This window comes from Prinia subflava, chromosome 12 (genome assembly GCF_021018805.1).
Source record: "Prinia subflava isolate CZ2003 ecotype Zambia chromosome 12, Cam_Psub_1.2, whole genome shotgun sequence".
Lineage (NCBI taxonomy): Eukaryota > Metazoa > Chordata > Aves > Passeriformes > Cisticolidae > Prinia > Prinia subflava.
In genome coordinates this window covers 17,563,811-17,583,787 of record NC_086258.1, presented here as the reverse complement: position 1 = coordinate 17,583,787, position 19,977 = coordinate 17,563,811, and the positions used below count along the sequence as shown (strand labels likewise).

The 19,977-nt window shown below is 42.8% G+C and overlaps 1 protein-coding gene across 2 annotated transcripts in view; it reads left to right on the top strand.

Annotated features, from left to right (window-relative positions):
• The first annotated feature begins 2,466 nt into the window (after positions 1–2,466).
• The window catches only part of FOXK2 (forkhead box K2), a 42,017-nt gene continuing 24,506 nt past the window's right edge, over positions 2,467–19,977 (top strand). Inside the window, exon 1 of one of the 2 annotated variants that reach the window (XM_063409862.1) lies at positions 2,467–2,978. In XM_063409862.1, the coding sequence (XP_063265932.1) occupies positions 2,482–2,978 (497 nt within the window). In that variant the 5' untranslated portion in view covers positions 2,467–2,481. The other variant, XM_063409863.1, reaches the window with a different exon arrangement.

Here is a 19,977-nt window from a genome sequence, read left to right as displayed (position 1 = left end):
GTGAGCTGTTCTCACACTCTGTGCTCTGATTCCTGCTCTGTGCAGCACGGACCTGACGTGCACATGGCCAGGTCAGGGTGACCTGTACCTGTTCTGTTATGATCACAAAGAAAGTGACTAAATCTGCTCCAATTTAGAAAAACGTGGGTAGAAAGGTCTCAGCCATCCTCTTGAAATGAATGGAGCCTCTGACAATGGGGGTGGTGTTTGCTGTGCAGTGCTGGTCATGCAAAAGCAAACAGCCCTTCTACCGGTGTTGGGTTTCTTTTCACAGAGCAGCTTAGTGATGGTGGGACCCCTGAAAAGAAATTTCAGTGCAGACAGAGTGCAAAACTTCAGCATTCTGTGTCAATGGCTGTGTTCTGTGTGAACAGGGTTTATATCAGCTTTGTGAATTCAGTACTGCTTGTTATTAATGAATTAATACAAATTAAGAAAGCTGTGATTCACATAACAGAAAATGGTGATGTAGCAGCAGTGCCTTTAACTTCAGCAAACTGAGCAGCCATCAGGGTGGTGAAAAGTGATGCAGGCCTGATGGAAATCCACCTGGCTGCTCTCCCATCCTGCTGGTTTTCTCCCTCTGCAGTGATGTATGTTAGGAGATGGCAATCCATGGGTAATTCCAGCCAGCAGGGCCCTCAGGATCCCAAACTGATTGTTAGCAGAGCAGGCACAACATTTCTGTAGCCAGCAGAGCCAAGGGATAAAAACAAGCTGAGAATCAGGGAGTCATAACTGGCTCTCTGATGCTCCACATTTTCTGTGCCAAACATATGTTGGTATAGAAGAAAGTCTGATTCTAAATACCAAAGTGTGGGCAAGATTTAACTAAAGTTTTCTGTAAAAGAAACCAAAGCTCTAAACTGTTGCTATATTTTACTGCATCTGCTGTGCATATGAGATTGTATAAATGGACTGAACCAGTATGGAATTATGTTGTAGCTGCCTATATATAAGAAGTACTGATACAATCCTAAGGGTAAAACTGAGGTTTGCCATCACTTTGCACGTAGCAGGTACCAGGTTCTGTTGCCAAGTATTCACGAAATAGCTCTACAGTTGAAGATCTGTTGACTCAAATGTGCAAACCCAAAAGTTTCAATTTCAACTTTACTGCTGGATGTTTGTTAGCAGGCTGACTGGCTTTTGTCTGAAGAGTAAATATGTTTAATGTCTTCTGAATTGACAGAATGGTTTGGGCTGGAATGGACCTTAAAGTGCATCCCATTCCCACCCCCTGCCATGGGCAGGAACACCTTCCACCAGACCAGGCTGCTCCAAGCCTCGTCCAACCTGGCCTTGAACACCTCTGGGGATTGGGCAGCCACAGCTTCTCTGGGCAGTTATTTTTATTAATAAATAATAGTGAGCTTTGGTACTGTAAAAACCCCAAAAAGCACAACCCTCTTCTCACCAAACCATGGTGAGATTATGGAGCTGTTAGGGTGTCATGTTTGCAGTAGCTGTGTTGGTAAATAGGCACGAATGCATTTTAGCACCCTCTTCGCAGTTCATAGCCAAAAGTGTTTAATTGTTCACTTTTCAGTTTTGACAGCGCCTGGTCCTGTAACAATGAATATTTGGATCAGGTCAAACATTTTCATTGCAGATGCTGTATTTGACAAACTGTGTACGATTGATGCCATTTTTTTTGGTAGCCTGTGACATTTTCGAGTCAAGCCCAGGGCTGTGGGTGCTCACTCGGTGTTTCCACGCTTCTCCCTGTGCCATTCCCTCGTGCCCTTGGAGCAGTGGTGCTCAGCACTCGGTGTCTGCGTGTGTGCGCCAGGTCACTCGCTCACTCCTTGTGCCCTAGTTCCTCTGAGAAAACTGGGACTGAGCGGAGGTGTGTGCACAAATACAGCCTGGCTTACCTGCAACTTGTACATTTGAAGCATTCTAATGATTTTCCATGGATGGTACAGAACTCTGACAAGGCGGAGTTACCTTTAGGTTTAACAAGACCCTGTCAGATGTGTATGAGGGATCAAACTTACAGTTTTAGTTTTATTATTATTTGTTAATAATATGGTATTTTGAGGCTAAATGTGAGCAGTTACCCAGCACTCTCCTAGTGGTTCTTGCTCACCCTCTAGCACTGTTTGTCTATTTGTATTTATTCCATTCTCGATTCTTCCCCCTCTCCCCCCGCGCCCGTTCGTGAGGGCGCTGCTGGCGGACAGCAGGTGCGGGGCCGGGGTCCCCGCCGGAGGCTGCAGGTGGCCGAGAGGAGGGAGGGAAGGGCGTGCGGGGCCCGCAGGCCGGCAGGGGCGGCTGTCCCAGGGCCGGCCCCGCCGCTCCGCTCCCGCCCCGCTCCCTCGCTGCCGGCGGGCGGGAGGCGCTGCCCCGGCAGCTCCGCCCCGCTCCCCGCGCGCGGCTCCGCTCCGCGTTTTCCGGGCCGCGCCCCTGCGCTCGTGCGCCGACACTCGGACGTGCGGAGCCGGCGCCGTTCGCCATTGGCCGCGCCGCCGTAGCCCCATGGGCGTGCGGGCCGCCCATTGGCCCCGCGCGCTGTCAATCAGCGCGTGGCTGCGTCAGGGCCGGGTGCGCGGCCCCGTTCCCTGCTGTGTGCGGGGCCGGCGCGGGGCCGGTGCGGGCGGGGCCGCGCCTCGCTCGTCCCTCGCTAAGATGGCGGCGGCGGCGGCGGCGGCGGCGGCCGTGGCGCGGCTCGAGGGCCGGGAGTTCGAGTACCTCATGAAGAAGCGCTCGGTGACCATCGGCCGCAACTCGTCGCAGGGCTCGGTGGACGTGAGCATGGGCCACTCCAGCTTCATCTCCCGCCGCCACCTCGAGATCTTCACCGCCGCGCCCCCGCCGCCGCCGGCCGGCGCGGACGGGCCGCCGCCCCCGCCGCAGGGAGACCCCGCGGGCGGAGCGGGAGGCGACTTCTACCTGCGCTGCCTCGGCAAGAACGGCGTGTTCGTGGACGGCGTGTTCCAGCGGCGCGGGGCGCCGCCGCTGCAGCTGCCGCGAGTGTGAGTACGCGGGGCCGGCGCTCCGGGGCCCGCCGGAGGCCGCGGGTGCACATGGCGTGTGACAGGCGAGAGCGGCCCCGTGCTGCCCGCGCCTCCGCCGGCACCGCCCGGCACGGCCGCCGTGCCCTCCGCCGTGTCCTTCCCCCGCACGGAGCGCCCGGTGCGGGCTGGAGCGGCCCCGGCGCTGGCTACACCCGAGTCCTGTTTGCGGTGGGCAGGGGAAGGCAGCCGGGCGGTTCTGCACGGCTCTGGGCTGTCTGGGTTGAGGATCAGCGCCGGGAGAATCCTGTAGCCCCCTCGGTGCTTTGGCAGAACCGGGGGGTTGTTCTCCCTCGGTGCTCTCTCAGGCTGTTCTGGTTTTGGTGGTAGTTTCTGCTGCTTTGCCTAATTTTAACGTTTATTCTTATGGGTAAACTGAATCATCCACGTGAAATGTTTCTGCTGGCCTTAGCGTTTTAGAATGTTTTCGTTACGTGACAACAAATGTATTAAGAGGTTTTAAACGGTAATACATTCCTTTGCCATTACCAAACATTAACTGTCTGTGCAAAATGATTTTCTAGGGCAATACGTGAGGCCTGCCCACGACATTTAAGGATGTGTTGAACTGTAAATAAGTGATCTGTGCTCTGAGGAGTCACATGTAGGAAAAGTGAAAGTGTTTTGGTTTAGTGTATTTTAGCTGCCTTGACTAAGAAATACCTAAAACGTTACGAGTGCTGTACCTTTATAAAGCACATGCCATCAGCGACACAGCCTTAATGCCCTATGAGCTTTTAAACTGTGTTTAGGACATTGATGGTGTATATTTTCTGCTGTGTTGGCCTAATGTTAGTTTTCTCACCTGGTTTCTCTGTGAAAATCAAATTGTCTTACCTTGCTGCTTTCTAGGAAATGCTCATTCTGAAGGGCTTTAACAGTGCCGGTGTGTAATCCTGAATATAGGAGGACTTGTTTGACCTTTAACTGTCACTTCTATTTTTGCTTTCTGCTTTTAATATTTATGGTTATTTGGCATGTGGTTAATCTATATTTTAATCTAACACATTTATGAAATGTAGATCAAATAGTTTTTTCTTTGTAAGCACTGTGGTATAATATACTATTTGTAAGCACGATTGTGCATGATCTGTGTTGCTTTCAAACAGTCTAGAATTATTTGGAGTAATTGAGTCAGTAACATTCTCTTAAAAGCTTAAGACCTGAGGAAAAAAGAAGTACTTCTTCATGCTGTCCACTGATTTGCAATTTATTCTAGTTCTTTCCATCAGTGACGCTTTTGAAGTGGAAAGAAGATTCAGAAGGATTTTTTTGTCTCGCTTTTTTACTGAACAATGATGAAAAGTTGTGTGTAGTTAAAATTTCTTCAGCAGTGAACGTGGGTGGTGGTGCAGGAACTGGCATTTGCTGTGTTCAGAGGTGACACCATTCCTTGGGCAGTGCACACACAGTTTCCAGAGCTGCTGGAAGTGGTTATCTCCTGGTACAAACTGTAGGTGCAGCTGGTAAATAAAAGGTGCCCCTGGCCAGGAACTGGAGCCACCCTGCAGAGGGGTGAGAGTCACCTTGAAGGGCAGGAAGAGTTCACAGCCCCAGAGTCACACTGCAGGTTAACAGCAAATGCTACTGTGTTGCTTTTTAAAAACTAAACCTGTTTCTACAACACAACTCATGAATGGGGAAATAGTAGTTTTATTATTTGCAAAGCTTTTTTTTTTTGTGAACCGTAGTCTTCAGGCAAATTCAAAGTACTGTCTGCTCCTAGGAAGTCCTTACTGTGACTTGCTGGTGACTAATATTGTTTGTAGTCCCGTTCTTGAGTTCTGTTGTAGATTTAACTGGTCACACTGAAGGTGGTCTTCTGGATTTTAAGAGCCAAACTTACTTCAGTATAATGTAAACATTAATTAACAGTTGAAATGTGATGGGAAAGAAAGTAGTTTTGGTGTGAGTTCAGGATTGATGATTGCCAACCTCCAGCTCAAGTAATCACCAGATCTATTTTTGTTGTTGTTTAATCCTACTCAGTTGCCAGTAATAAATATGCTTTGCCTATGACTACGCAATCATTGGAAATTTTAATGGCAGGTGAAGTTTAAAAAAATCAGGGTGGCCTGTTCCTTCTGTTTGTTTTTAAGTGATCCTAGAAACCAAGAATGGAGGGTCCATCTCTGTTTTATCTGTTTAATAATGACTTACAAAGGTGCCAAGTACAATACTCTTCCAGACTTGAAATATCCTATTTGCTTGTCACTAATAATTGTATGTAGCTCCAGTGTCCTTGGCCTTTTTTTATTTCAGCACAATGTTTAAATTTGACTGCATTAATAATGTTACTGAACTCCCTGGTTTTGGAAGGAAAAACCAGAAATACACAGTGGTAGTCTCCTGCAAAACACACATTTTAAACATCTGGGGAAATTAAATTATTAATGTTAGAGTATACACTTACCTGTAATAAAGGCATCTTTTTTCTACAGATAGAAATGTCATGAAACATGGAATTACTGTGCATTAAGATAAGTGTTCTGGTTGCTATTTTTAGTGCTTCCCTGGAAGCCTCACTGGCAATTCAAATGTTGAAGTTATCAAGCAGGAGGTAATAGCAGTGGGAAGTGTGTTTTTGTTTTTACAGTTCTTGACAGACTCCCATCCCTACTTGTGTATGTACAAACCAGCTGTCGTCTTGTGAGATGAATCAAGTGGGGGTGGGGAGAAAAGAGCCATTTTTGAGTGTGTCCAGCAAGGAGCTCTGCTGTCAATGTCATGGCACACGTGGGATGAAAGAGGTTTCAGAGGCTCCTCAAGACACCCAGATCAAAGCAGTGCAATTATTCTTCTCCAGCTGCCTTTGAGATGCACAGCCTGTCCCTCTCGGGTTCGTAAAGTTCATGTTTTTCAATTGGTTTCATTTGCTGCTCGCGGAATTTCCCTTGCCTTCAGTGAAAGCATTGATTGGATATATTGCTAGGTAAATCATAACATCAATATTTGCTTTTGAGGTACTTGGCTGGAAAAACACCTTTTGTGCTGGGCAGAGCAGCGGTTGTTGCCGGAGCTGTAGTGTACAGCTTTAGGAGAGGCAGGATTCCAGACAGATGTAACTGATACAGCTGGAAAAACAGACAGACTTCTGGGTACAGCTTTGCTCTGAAGGAGTGCTTTTATTTTGGTTTGATTTTTGGGTTTCTGGGATGTGCTTTGTGTATTGGCATTGGAATTCACAGAACTCCGGACATCTTGGACTTTACTGTTCTGGGGCAATCTTATTCATTTTGACAAACCCATAGATTTTGTATTTTAGTCATTACTTTTGATTTTGCTTTTGTGGGAGGAATTTGTGATTCATAAGCAAGGTACCATGAACATAGGAACAGCATTTTTAAACCAGATCAGAGATCCATTAGTCCATGACCTGCCTTCAGGAGTGGTCAGTAGCAGATGCCCAGGAAGGAGCATAAAAGTGGATTAATACAAATAGTTGTATTTCACTTGGTAGTTCTTTTGGATCCAAGGTCAGAGTTCAATTCTTTTTGAGTTAAAATAATTTACTGTTCGCATTTTTTCTCTCTCTTTTTGTAGTAGTTGAGTTTGGTAAACCTCTTCTATCCACAGTGTCTTTGGGTAGTGAATTCTGCAGTGTAATTGGAGCCCATGTTGGGGAAAAATACTCCTTTTTGCTGAGGTTTTGGAACTGGATGCTTGGTAATTTCATTTGATCCAACTGAAGCTCTTTTATAGTAAGAGACAGTAAAAAACTCTCCCATTCTGTCATTCATTCTGCAGACTTCTTTACATTACTAAGTGTGGGCGCTCTTACAGTAAATGACATCAAGTACATTTTACTTTAGTTTAAAATTTACTGACTAATCCTAAATTAGGCCTATATAGCTGAAAATTAAAATTTAATTTGTATTCTTCTGCTTTTCCTCCTGGTAATACAGAGGGCTGAACCCATAGTTTTAACTTGGTCTTGTGGTGTGGAGCTACAAACTGGGATTATTGCTGCCTTTAAGCAGTAGAAGTGCTGCTGCTGAAAGCTGGTCGATTCTGAACAAGGATCAAGTATATCTATTCCATGAGGCAGTTCTTTGGAAAAGTTTATTATGTTCAGTGTTACCTGCCCAGGAAACAGATCGTAAAGAGCCTCAAATGTATCAGTGCACTTTTTTCTGTCATCTAATTGCAGTTCCTTAAAGTAAGTCTGTGTGGTTGGAGCTGTGACTGTACATGTGCTCCATGGAAATTTCTCACTGGAAACATCTGCGGTTTGGCTTGACAGTGAAGGTGAAAGGATCATAACATTTCCTTGGGTAGTGTTCTGTGGCAGTTAAGAACATGCATTGCTTAGGTTTGGGTTCTGGTTTATGTTCCAAAGGTTTTCTTACAAATAGAACTGTTAGATACTTGGAGCAATCACACAAAACACATGCTAAGGAATTTGTGTTGGTGTATTCTTGCAGTCTGCACTCAGCAGTGTGCTCTAAGTCCCTCAGGCCATGGGGCACCTGCTTCCTCCCTTCCTTGACACCACTTTTGACAGAGGCAGGGGCTGGTCAGGGCGACAGCTGCCCCAGAGTTTGGTACACCTTGTGATTGATTTGTGTTCAGAGGTGTGTTTGGAGCTCCATGCCGGCTGTATTAAACTATCTGTTACAAATTACCTCAGAGCAGAAAACTAAAGAACATTGGGCTTGGCTGTGACTTGACAGAATCAGACTCCAGAAACTTTTATTTACAGTCTCTGTAAATGCAGATGCTGGTCCTGTGCCATAGTGACTAATAAGGTCAACGGGGCTGTGTTTATAGGTGGGTTTTTGGCTGCTTTAAAGTAGGATTTGCAAATATCAAGCTCAGTAGAAGTAGTGTTCTCATTTAAGCAGATCTGATTGAAAAGGAGTGTAGGAGGAAGAAGGTAGAGCACATATGATTTGAAATGAAAATAGAGATCAGCGGGAAGTTTCTATAGTAATAATTTGTGTTACAGTTGTTGCTGTCATCTCTTTTTTTTCAGATTTGCCTCTCAATTACACACACCTTCTGAGTGACTTTTTTTGTTGTTGTTAATAAAGGAGTGTTGCAAATTGTCAGACATCAGTCAGGTGATTGAGGTAAAGCTTAAACAGTTTATATTTGGATTAATTCTCACTCGATAGGCTTTTTATGTTGGTATGATTGATATGTATATGAAACGTCCTTACTCAATTCTACAATTCTACTGATACTAGAAAATTACTTAATCTGTAGTTAGCTATAGGAGTAACTAGATTCTTTGTGTAGTTACATGAAATACTACAAACTGGAAAATCATCTTTATAGCTCTTTATTAGTCTGTAAAGTTCCACTTCTATGACAGAGGCAAGATTTGCATCATTTTAGTTTTTAGGTGCAAAGTCAGTATTAAAACTGTCTGTTCCAAGAATCTGCAGTTGAAAGAGTTTTGAGATTCTTACTTCAGTTATAATAATGAGGTAGGAGATATGCAAATTAAATCATTCTTTGCATTGATTAAATCAAAATACCAAGGTGCCACGTTTGAGTAGGACGATACAGTTAATCAATAGCAAAAGTAGTAAGTTAAATAAGCTAATAAAGAAAATAAGTTGATCTTTTACCCTTTTCAAAATAAGCGTGTAATATTAATTTGTTTATAATTAGGTAAGGGCACTGTCTTACAAATATTATTCCTTCATAAAGGGAGATGTGTGTTAGAGATTAATTGTGCTGTGGAGGAGTTCTGCTGCTGTTGGGGTTTTCTTTTTATTTTTTTGAGCATGTGCAATTGTCACGGGCAAAGCAAAAGGTTTTTTTGCAGTCATGCCTGAGCTATTCAAAATAAGATTATGCTTCTCATTTGCTGTATTTTTCAGTAAATGCAGCAACTCTTCAAGACATCTCAAGTCCCATTAACTTAGATAAAATTATGTAAAATACAGGAAAAAATGTAATTTCAAAGAAAACTATATATTTGTCATGTGGTGTGAGGCCATGGCTTTTGCAGTTATAAGGAGTTTTCACAACAGTTCCCCAATAAGCTGCTGTCTGTGCTGGGAAGGTGGTGGGTTTATCTGCTGCCTTGCTTGTTTTCATGATAAAAAGTTGATGTGTAGTGACATTTGTTTCCTGCGACTTCCTGCCTTTAAGGAGTTTTTTGACCTAGATAAAGCAGTCGGAGGGGAGGAACCATATTTATTCTGCAGCTAGTCCACATTGGATGGTATAGGAAATAAATGTTCCATTCTCCAGTTGAGATTCCCTCACTGCTGTTTTGTCACTGAAGGGAGCTGAGGCTTCAGTGAGTTACACTTGCAGAGCTGGTGCAAATTTTTCCACACATCATATTTTATAGGACAGTAGAAGGTCTGTACGTGTCTGGAGTCTGTTTCTTCACGTTTGTGTGTGTGATTCTGCTGCAGCCCCTGCACGTGCTGCTCTCTCCTCTTAGGTATTGCCAAGCAGAAGCTTGGACAAAGCATGGTCTCCTTGTGTGCTGGAGTACTGGTGGGAGGAAAATTTTCAGTATTCAGAATTTCAGAGGGTCTTAAAGAATATTAATACAAACACACGACCTTTGTGTCTGTCCATGTGCACCAAATGGAATGAAAGCCATGAGGAGATTGGCAAGCAGTTCTGTCCATGCTGATCCAAGCATTCCTGTTTGCTTCAGCAAGGAAGCTCCTGTGGATATGGATGCGCATGGAATTGAGAGCTTGGAGAGCCAGAGCAGTAAGGTAAAAAAGCCAGAGTCCTGGCATTATCAGAGTGTTATGAAGTGGAACAAAATTAGTATAAAGTTGACTGGAATTAATTTTAATTCAGTGCTGGTTTAAGGCTTAGCTTTAAGAATTACAGAAGAAAGCTGCAGCCAAAGCCTTGCTGAAAGCAGAAGTGACTTCAGTGTTGGATCAGACTGCTCAGCACTTTGTCCATTTGGATTCTCTGGGGATGGGGATAGCTATAACTATATCAAATGCTTCATGCAACTACAGTCCTATATTGAAAAAAAATCTGTATTCCCAACAGCAGAACTTATGGAATGCACTAGTTAGAATAATGTGCAGCTTAGTGCTAAATCATGATAAGAAATACCTGATCACTAGTGGGTTTTGTGTATTGATCTCGAGTAAATGCAACTACTGATAAATATTTACAAATAACAAGGACAAAATAGAATGAATCAATTTAAAAAACCCCCAAACTATGTCATCTGGAAAAGTACACAGAGCACAAGTATATGGTGGAAAACTGTAGTGTTCTGAGAAGTAGCAGTAGAGTGAAAGCCATTCAGAAAGTGGCTGCAGAGGGATGGTGAGATGCCTGTTCTGAGATGATGTGTCAAGGCACTGATGTGATGAGCCTGTGGAAACTGGGGAGAGGCAACCCCTGCTGGAGCCTCACATCATTCTGGAATCAAATCTGTGATAAAGAATCCTGCAGAACTGCAAGGGTTTAAGTGGAGGATTGTTAAAAAGAGTTGAAGGCTGGAAGAAGTCCCAAAGAGTGGGGGACATGAGGGGTTCAGTGTGTTTGTTTTATTCAAAAGGAGTGTGAGGTGGCTGGGTTGGTATAGGTCCTTTTTTATGGGACTGAATGAGAGTACTCAAGTCTCTCTAATGGATCACACACAGGTGTGAAACCAGGAGCTGGAAACTAAATTGTCAATGTTTGAATTGAGCTGTGTTGCAATAGTTTACTTCCAAGAGTGGTGGGGTATCCATCTCACCACCTTCCACTGATAAACAAAAAAATAACCTTGCAGTATCAGCCCTAGTGACGAGGTGCAGAGCAGGTATGGCTGGGTGACATAGCATGGCTTAGGGTTACAAAAGGTAAAGCTGAAGCTTCTTTACTTCCTCTGCAAGTCTTTTTTAATAAACTGTCATGGGGTTATAGCAAGAGACCATTTTATTATGATTTTTAGCAAACAGTCAATATTTGTCTTGGTTTTAAATTAAAATTGCTTCTAAAGCATCAAACATCCAGTTGGGTATTTGTTTATTTACACTTGCCAGTAGTGTTCTCACACTGATGTTGATGCTTGTGTTCACTTTGTCATGCTCTTTGTATTGGAGGGCACTGTACTGTTTCAGAGATAATTTTTGTGTAATATAAAGTGATTCTGTGAAAACTTCTTTTCTTCAAGTAAGTCTTAGATACAGCTCGTGAGGTATAAGCTGCTTAATTCCTGTGTTGATAAAAAAATCAGGCTAGTGTTTAATGGAAAAGTCTTTACACCTTGCAGTGAACTTAAATTCAAGTTTTTAGATCACTTAAATGAAGATTAAATGTATGGTTCTGCTTCAGAAATGGTGTGGATGAATTAATGTATTGATAGAAGTTACTTTTAAATTTTGATTTTCACTGGTGTGTTCCAGTATGGGAGCAGGTATTTTGCCTACCCTTTTCCTTCTTTGCTTCCTTTTTTCCCTTTCACAGCTGGGAAAAAGTAGTTTAACTTCCTTTGAAGCATCAATTTCCTCAAAAATCTGGAGCTGAAATGTTGGTCTTTTAGCACATGTGTGTACAATACATGTTTTACTACCTGTAAGATAAAAATCTGATTATTTATGAAGATATAAACACAGTTATTTAGCTTTGTTTGTTTTAATGTTCTTTTTGTTGTTTTTTGAGAGTGAGAATACAGGAAAAATTCCATTTATCACTTTGTGTTGTCCTCTGGATGTATTTGGGTGTTCCAGGCAGAATATAACTTGAGCAGACAAGGCCTAGACATGTAGTTTATACACTTCTGTAGCAGTCAGGCTTGTTGGTTACAATCAATGCAGTAAACACACAAGGGAACTAATTGGAAAGGATAAATGATGGAAGCTGGCTCTTATAGAAAAAAAAATCCCTCCTTGGGTGGTTCTGCAGTCTTCTGGCCTTTCTAGGCAGGTGAAGAAGCCCTGCAGAGCAATGAAGGAGACAGAGAAATAAGATTTTGAAATGAATAAGGCTTAGAGAAGAGAAGGGTGAATTTATTCACGTGAAATTCTCTGTGGGCATAAGTTTAAATTTGAATCAGAGCAAACCGATTATTTAAGTAATTAAAAATAATGGTAAAGAGGGTAAATGCTCTCCAGCACACAATGGGATTCTTGGGGTTGCCACGTGCAGGGCCAGGAGTTTGATCTGTGTGGGTCCCTTCCAACTCAGGACATTCTGTTATTGATTGTAGCATCATACCCCACAGAGATTAGAAAAGTGGAAGAGAGGAATTCAATTAATACATGGGAAAGATGATGAGCAAAACCCAAAGTGTTCTGCTTTAGAACACAGGCAGGAGATTGTGGGGTTTGTAGTTGTGTGAAGAGAAGTGAAAGGCTGTGCTAGGAGGCTTGAAGGAAGATGGAAGATTAAGATCATCTCAAGTTTAAGAGCTGGGACTGAGAAGCAATACTATTGTTATCCTTACAGAGTGTAAGGAGTCTCTGACTTGGATATTTAATTGGGGAAATGTGATTCAGAAGGGTCTGGGGTATCACTTTTTGGGCTGTGCTTTGGTGAACATCTGAGCTAATCCAAGGTTTCCCTGCTGCTGCAGTGGAGCACGGGAGGGAAGTCCTGACTGCAGGTTGGGCTGGCCTTGAAGCTCATCAGATGTTCATATTTTGCTGCTCTCTGCTTTTTTTGCTATTTTTGGGTGCTTTGCTGTTGCATTGAAATGGCTCACAGAAAGGTCTGGCAGGCAGTGGAGTACATGGTGGGCCTGCACAGACTTTGGGCAGCAGTCAGCTGGCTGGAACTTGTGGAATTGTACATTGAGTTGCAGTTACAAGAGCTGTTTATGCTACATGAAATAAAAAAGGAAAGGAAAAGAAAGATCCAAAACAGTGTAGGCCCAAAATCAATTTTGGTGTACTAAAAAAGCATTTGCAGTGCAATGTAAAAATGTTTCAATCCTAAAAGTTCTTGTGACAGCCTGCTTTTTGGTAAAGGGTTTGTTAAATGAAAAAACATTTTTTAAAAAGGTGAACCATAAGTAGACAGGATGCTGACATGACTTGATGGTGTCATATCTTTGGTTAATCTGTGCCTTCTGGCTCTCTCTTTTTGTCTCTCTGTAAATGTGAATACACAGAGAAAACATGAGAGAAAAAGGGGTTTGAGTTCCTTGGCTGTGGATCGTCTCTTAGCAGAGGACAGAGTTAATGTATGGTCTGCATTCCATGTACTAAACCAGCCTGGCTCCTGCCTAAATCCAGGCTTTGCTCCACAGATCACCAGTCCAGTTGGTGGAATATTGTGCAGTAGTGGAGTTACAGACTCTAGGGAAAATTGAACATTAAGGATATACTGGAGGCAAGTGGTATTTTTAAAAATTTTGTATGTGATTTTTGTTTGTAGTGCATGTGGGTCTCAAAAAAGCCCTTTTATCTCAGAAAGACTTCTCTATCTGTAAGGCAGGCAGGTAAGTGATTAGAGTTTGTGCAGCAGTCTATGGACTGCCTGAAAGGAAAGCATTATTTTGAAGATAATTGTAAAAACTTCACTGATTTTTACATGTCTTTCAAGGCAGGGGCTGCATATATGGATAGTGCTTTTTCAGGAAATACATAAATCTGCTGAAGTTGACAGTGCAGGTAGATCACCCATGATTTGGATTTCCTGTGGTGTCTTTTGAGGGCCTCAGCTTGACAGGTTGTAGAAACATCTCTAACACAGGTGTGATTTGGAGAGAGCTTTTGCTTCTTTATGCAGGACAGCAAATCCAGAGTGCCACCAAAGGGAATCGTGGTCGTAGTAATTCACTCAGTGGAGTTGATCCAGCCTTCCAAAAGTACTTTGGGTAGCAGGCTGGGCAGTAGCTGTGCATGATCTGATGGCACTGACTGCTCACCTTCACTCTGAGCCTTCCTGCAGGGTGCAGCATCCCTTGCAGGAGGAGCAGCAGGTAACAAATACCACCCTTCATTTCTGTGCTGTGTTTAGTGGACCTGGATGCTGACAGAGGTTAGTAGGAGGGAGTTACTTAAATGATCATCAATCAAAACCCTGTTTATCACTTCCACAGATGAAAGCAGTAAATAATGCATTAAGCAAAGAGGCGTTCAAGGAAGTGAGTTGTTTTCTTTCCTTAGATGTGTGAATGTCCTGGGTGTGGCTGTGTTAGGCTCACATAAGGTTCTAGAGGTGTTTCTGTCTGATCTGCCTGACATGGCCATCACTTGATACACTTCTTTTGGAGAAAGCATTCATAGCATTTGTGTGGTCTGACCCAAGAGGAATTTTTATCAGGTAGAGGGGTTGGTAGTTTGGTCCTCTCTGCCCTTTCATATTACTGAACATTTTTGCTTTTCATAGCAATAGGGGCTGCAAGGCAAACACTGACTTTGTGTTCAAGTGCTAGGAAATCCTGCTTTGAAGAGTGTGCAATATATTCTGAGGTAACTTTATTAAAATTACTAGATTGGGTGGTAAGATTCTCACAGAATATTGAAATGCATTGTCATGCAGCCCTGCTCTCAGTGATACTGTCAAAATCCTGGCACCACTTTTGCAGCTGCATCACTGAGTGGAGGAACAAAAGCAGCAGTTTGAGGTGGTTCCCCTCTGCTGGGAGCGCAGGTTCTGAAATGAATGCAGGGCTGAAGTCTGAGGTGGGCTCTACAGTTTGTGGTTGGGTACAGTATTATTCATTCAGCTTTCTAGATATTGATAATTGGCAGAGACGTTTTGGACCTGGAAAACCTCAGTGTTTCGGTTAAAATGTTCATGTGACAGGCGCGTGTGGCAACACCGGAAAGAGATGCAATAGGTAAAAAACCACAGCACAAGTTCAGTTGTTTGTTTATCCTCCTAAATTGAAATTCAGACCTTTGTTTTTAAAACCTTTTCCTGGTATTGGTCTGCCCATAAAGCTGAGAAATGCAACTAGTCTATGAATATTCATCCTTTCTGTAACAAAACTTCATTAGAACTGAGATTTTGCCAGAATTCTGTTAGAACTTTTTAAAATATATCATTTTCTGTAATTCTTCCTCTGTTGTCTTTTTTGAGATTTTTTTGGTGGCCTAAAATGCTGTTTTCTCATATAGTAATTTTTCCTTAACTGCATCATAGAAAATAGGGAATATTACCTCAGATAAAAAAAAAATTGGCACTAATTCTTAAACTGTCAAAAGCTAAAATTAAAAACCTCATTCACAGTTGGGATGAGAACTCAGCTCCTTCCACCTTTCTCTGTTTAAACATACAAGTTCAATTCAAAGTAACTCCTGATGAAGATTTTAAATTTCCTTCATGAATGGCTTTTGCTGTCTCCTGCGGTGCAGGCAGCCAGAGCACTCATCAGCCAGCACACCCTCATACACAGATGTTGACTTTCCTGTCAGCAGTGAAACAGCCCTGCTTGTTTTATGGGGTGGTTATTCTGAGGTTGGAAGATTGTTGAGCCTGGAAGAGATCACTAACCTCAGCTTGCTACTTAGCTATAAATAAGTTTGGTCTGCTGTGGACTAGTAAGTACTCAGGATTCTTACGTGAGGTTATTCACTCTTATCTAGGGCTATCAGCAAACTGGGTGGTTTGAAGCCTTTAAAGAAAAGAAGCATGCAAGCCTTGCAAAAGAGTCAAAGAAGCATCTGAGTATAAATAATTCAACCCTCAACCAGAAGGATGAAATAAAAATCTGTAGAAGTTTTAAGTTTGGAGGTAGTGTTTTGAAGTTATTTTGGCTTAATGGTAGCTGAAGGAAAGATTATTTGTATTTGTCTGTGTGCATTCTTTGAGTTAGCTGCAGTGTTGCTGAAAAGTGTGCCATAAAACAATTGAGCTTCATCTGAAGAACTGGAATGCATGGTTACATAGAATACAAAATAACCATAGTGTGGGAGAGTGTGATTTTTGACTACAAGAGAAGAAACTGAGTAAGGTGGTTTAATCAGAAATGTTGGTTGTAAAAATCAGGCTTTTCCACAGTTTTTGAAATGAGAAAAGAAAAATCCTGATGTTGTAGAAATGAACCTGGGAGATGGCAGTGTAGGAATGTGATCCAGGTTCCTTTTTGGGAGGGAGGCAGGGTGTGTTTTTGGGAGTTCTCATAATACTCAGGCTCTGATTCCATTCTTTTACTGAAAGGTGTTAGTGTGCCTCATCCCCAAGGAAACTCTTGTTTCTGCAACTTGTTCTTTTTGCAACAACATTTGGTATTACAGCGTTTGGTGGTTTTCTTGTTCTTCCAGTAAGATTCCTTATCTGGAAGATCTAAGCAGTTTGGGGTTAATTACTCTCAGATAAATATAGGTAAGGCCCAGGGGGTTGTGAACCTGTTGCAGTGACATTGCTCTTCAGCTGGGACATCCCTGGGCTCGGGTCAGGGAAACACTGCTTAACTGGGTGTGTTACACCAGCAATTTTATCCTTCTTGTGACTCTCTTGTTTTTATGGGAGCTGCTTGTTCCAACCTTCCCCAGGAGATGTAAAGAAGAGAATATATACAACTGCCTTGTGTTTTTATAGGGATGTTCTGTGGTAAATAAATTGCTGACTGAGGACATACTGACAGGGTCTGATCCAGAGCAAGGAGCTGGACTTACCAAGTTCTTCACTGAATGAAGGAGACTTTTATTTTTAAATCTGAAAGGTCCTTAGATACTTGTGATGGTTCACACCATCTTTAAGTCATTAGAATAACCCTCTTAAAGATGTTCTAAATGGAGACAGGATTTGTGCAGGTAATGATTTAATACAAAAATACGAAGGAAAGAGCAATCATTCTGGGGGATTTAAAAGGAAAATACTACATGACAGGTATTAGAAAGGAAGTAAATGGATCTAATAGTAGCTACTGGTTTGGGTGCAGAAGGGGCTGATTTGGGCATCAGAGGGGTTGATCCTTCCCCAAAGGATCTGTGTCAGCAGCAGAGGCAGCATTCTTGTCCAGCTTTGACAGGAGTGGAGATGGAGGAGGCAGCACTGGCTGCTGCAGACAGCAGGTGCTTGAAGTTGCATGTTTGAACTCCATCTGAATCAAGGGGTTTCCCCTGCTGTGTTTTGGAGTCTTAAAACATCACCACTGCATTTCACTGTCATCTGGGCCATGGGTGGCAGCGTGTTCTGCATTGCTGTGTTTGAGGTGGTGAATGCTCAGAGGAGCTGTGCACAGCCTCAGAGGGTGCTGAGCAGTGTAAATGTGTGCCTGGAGCCAGGCACAGAGTGGCCTCGAGGAGCCACAGACACCACAGTAGTCATTTTATGTAATCTTAGATAAACTGAGTCTGCTGCTTTTAAAGGTTGCTTCACGCTACCACTGGTTATATTTAATACAAGCTCTTGAAGTGTGTTAGTGCCAAGCAAAGCATTGTTTGGAGTATGGAGAAATAACCTGTGAGCCAAAATTAGCCCGTGTTCGTGTGGAGTGGTGTGTGTTTCGTCAGGGCTGCCCAGATCATGTCGTCCCTGAAGGCAGCACATTTCAGCTCGAAATGTTTAAGCTATTACAACATGGAACATGCTGGTGAGTGGTGCCAGTAACATACGCTGAACATATGACCAGCACATGCCCCCACTTCAGCCTAGGCCATGAATTATTTACTTTTTTTTACAAGCTGGTTATTTTTGAGAGGTTTTCTCCCTTCTGTCAGTATCAAGTACTGAGCCTTTTGTTTCTTTTTGAGTTTTGTGCTTTTTTTTTTTCATTTAATCTTCTTTCCTATTCTTTCTGTTGATTCCATATTTCTAAAGTTCTCTGCTGTGTTTGCCACCACCCCCACCCTATTTTGTTTGTGCTTGTTCTCTTAGGGAGCCATCCCAGGTAACTCCTGTGGTAATGTCATTGAAACTGTGGAGACCAGTCTGACTCTTTTCAACTTGTAATTGAGAGATAAAATGACCTTACACTTAATCTTTTGGGACTTGGTCTATATTCATTAGTTAGCTGTGATACCTCTTCTCTGTGTCCATTTTTCACTGTTATGTTTCACATCTGTGAAATGGCAGGGTTTTTCCTTCATCCCTTGTCATCTCTGGTTAGATAAATGATGTGAAGCAGACACTCCATAGGCCTTTTCTGATTTTAAACTGATTTTTGATGACACCTCGAGTTCCCAGATTGCTTGTGACTCTTCGTTTGCAGCAACTCTGTGCTGTGGATTCTGGTACAAAATGAGTGAGCACCAAACCCAGACTGATGGGCTGGGGAGCTCTGGAGAGCAACAGCAGCTAAAACTTTAATGTACATACAAATATACTGCATCTTTGCTGTGTGTTTCATAACATTTTAGGGAGTGTTACCTCTTGGATGGGATCAGGCTTGACACAAAATTAATTGGACTTGGTGAGCTTTTCAGAATGAATCATCTCGTAGTTATTTGTGTGCACTGTAGGTAACAGGCTTAGCATTGCATACTTCTTTATATAGATTATTCTTTTAAATTCAGTTTTCTCCTGGAAGTGCATTGAGTTAAAGAATACACTGTAACAGAAGGCTTTTGCTTCTCATTTTAGTATGTTGGTAAACTTGATTTTTCAAGCATTTGAAGCAATTAAAAGTATTCTTCTCATGATTCCTGTTTTTAGAAGCCTTTTTTTAACATTCATGTTAGATTTCTACAGTAGTACAGGTTCATTAAAACTGCTTTCTCCTTGTCATAACCGTTCAATAAAATTCAGGCCCTGCAGATAAACTGTAACTACCCTTTGGTTTCTAAATTGTTTCAAACAAACTAATTGGGAGTTTGAGCTGAGAGAACCATCCTGACCTGCCTTGTGTGAGAGCCTTGGTGTTCATGTTGTTTGCTCAGGGCAGGTTAGTTTACTGGTGGGCCTGAAAAACAATCCCTGGGAAGAGAAGGGGGGAGGCTTGGAATTTGGTTTTCTGTCAAGTCAGAAGTGCAACTTTTTCCATTACCAGATGGGAAGATATATTAATATAAGATTGATAATGTAGTTTTATTAGTATTTCATAGAATCATAGATTTTTTTACTTGGAAATTCTCTTCAAGGTCATTAAGTCCAGCCATTGACCCAGCTCTGTGAAGGCCACCGCTAACCCATGTCCCCAAGTGCCACAACCACACGTCATTTAAGTCCCTCCAGGGATGGTGACTCCACCACTGCCCTCAGCAGCCCGTGCTGGGGTCTGACCACCCTTTCTGTGAAGAAATCTTTCCTTGTATCCAACTAAACCTCCCATGGCACAGCTCAGGGCCATTTCCTCTTGTCCTGTCCCTCTTTCCCTGGGAGCAGAGCCCGACCCCCACCTGGCTGCAGGTCCCCCTGAGCCTCCTTTCCCCAGGGTGAGCCTGGAGCACTCCTTATGCTGCCTCTGGCACAGCATCCAGATCCCTGTGGGCAGGTTCTCACACTAACCCAAAGAACACAATTTTCTCATCAAACCTTGTTTTGCTGGGTCAGTTGGTGCTGGTTTGGTTGGTCCCTGAGGGATTTAAGAAGCAGAGGTGTTCTGGCCACCTACTCCCCAGGCAGGAGAGAGCCTTAAAGCTTCTGCTCGTGGATGTGAACCACAAACCTTGGAGCAGGAAAACAAAGGAGACCACTGTGGCAATGAAGCTGGACTGGAAAAACAACAAAGCTGTGCTGGTGCTATTTTTAGTAGGTCCAAACTGTTTGTGTGGTTGATGGTTCTCATTTTGTGCTTCACCACAGATGTATCTTCAAACAGAGATATTTGATAAGCAGTTTCTGTAGTCACTGTTAAACTTTGTGTTTTGTTTTCTGAATGGTGATGAAGAATTCAAAGTTTCTTGTCTGTCAAGCTCTCTGTATGAGGTGAAGGTGTCGTGTCTTGTTACCTTTGCAGTTCTTGGGGAAAAGCCAATAATTCTCCTGGCACTTTCATATAAACTGACTGGTGTTTTCTCAGGAGTGTGGGGAAAACTGAGTGAAAAATATAATTTATAAATGAACTAATTAGTGCTCATAAGGTCTTCCTGATGTGATTCCTGGCAGTGATTAAAGGAGTAGTAGTTTAAAAATATCTAATGCATCTCTTTGGCTCTCTGAAAAACATAACAAACAAAACTTGTGAATCAAAGTT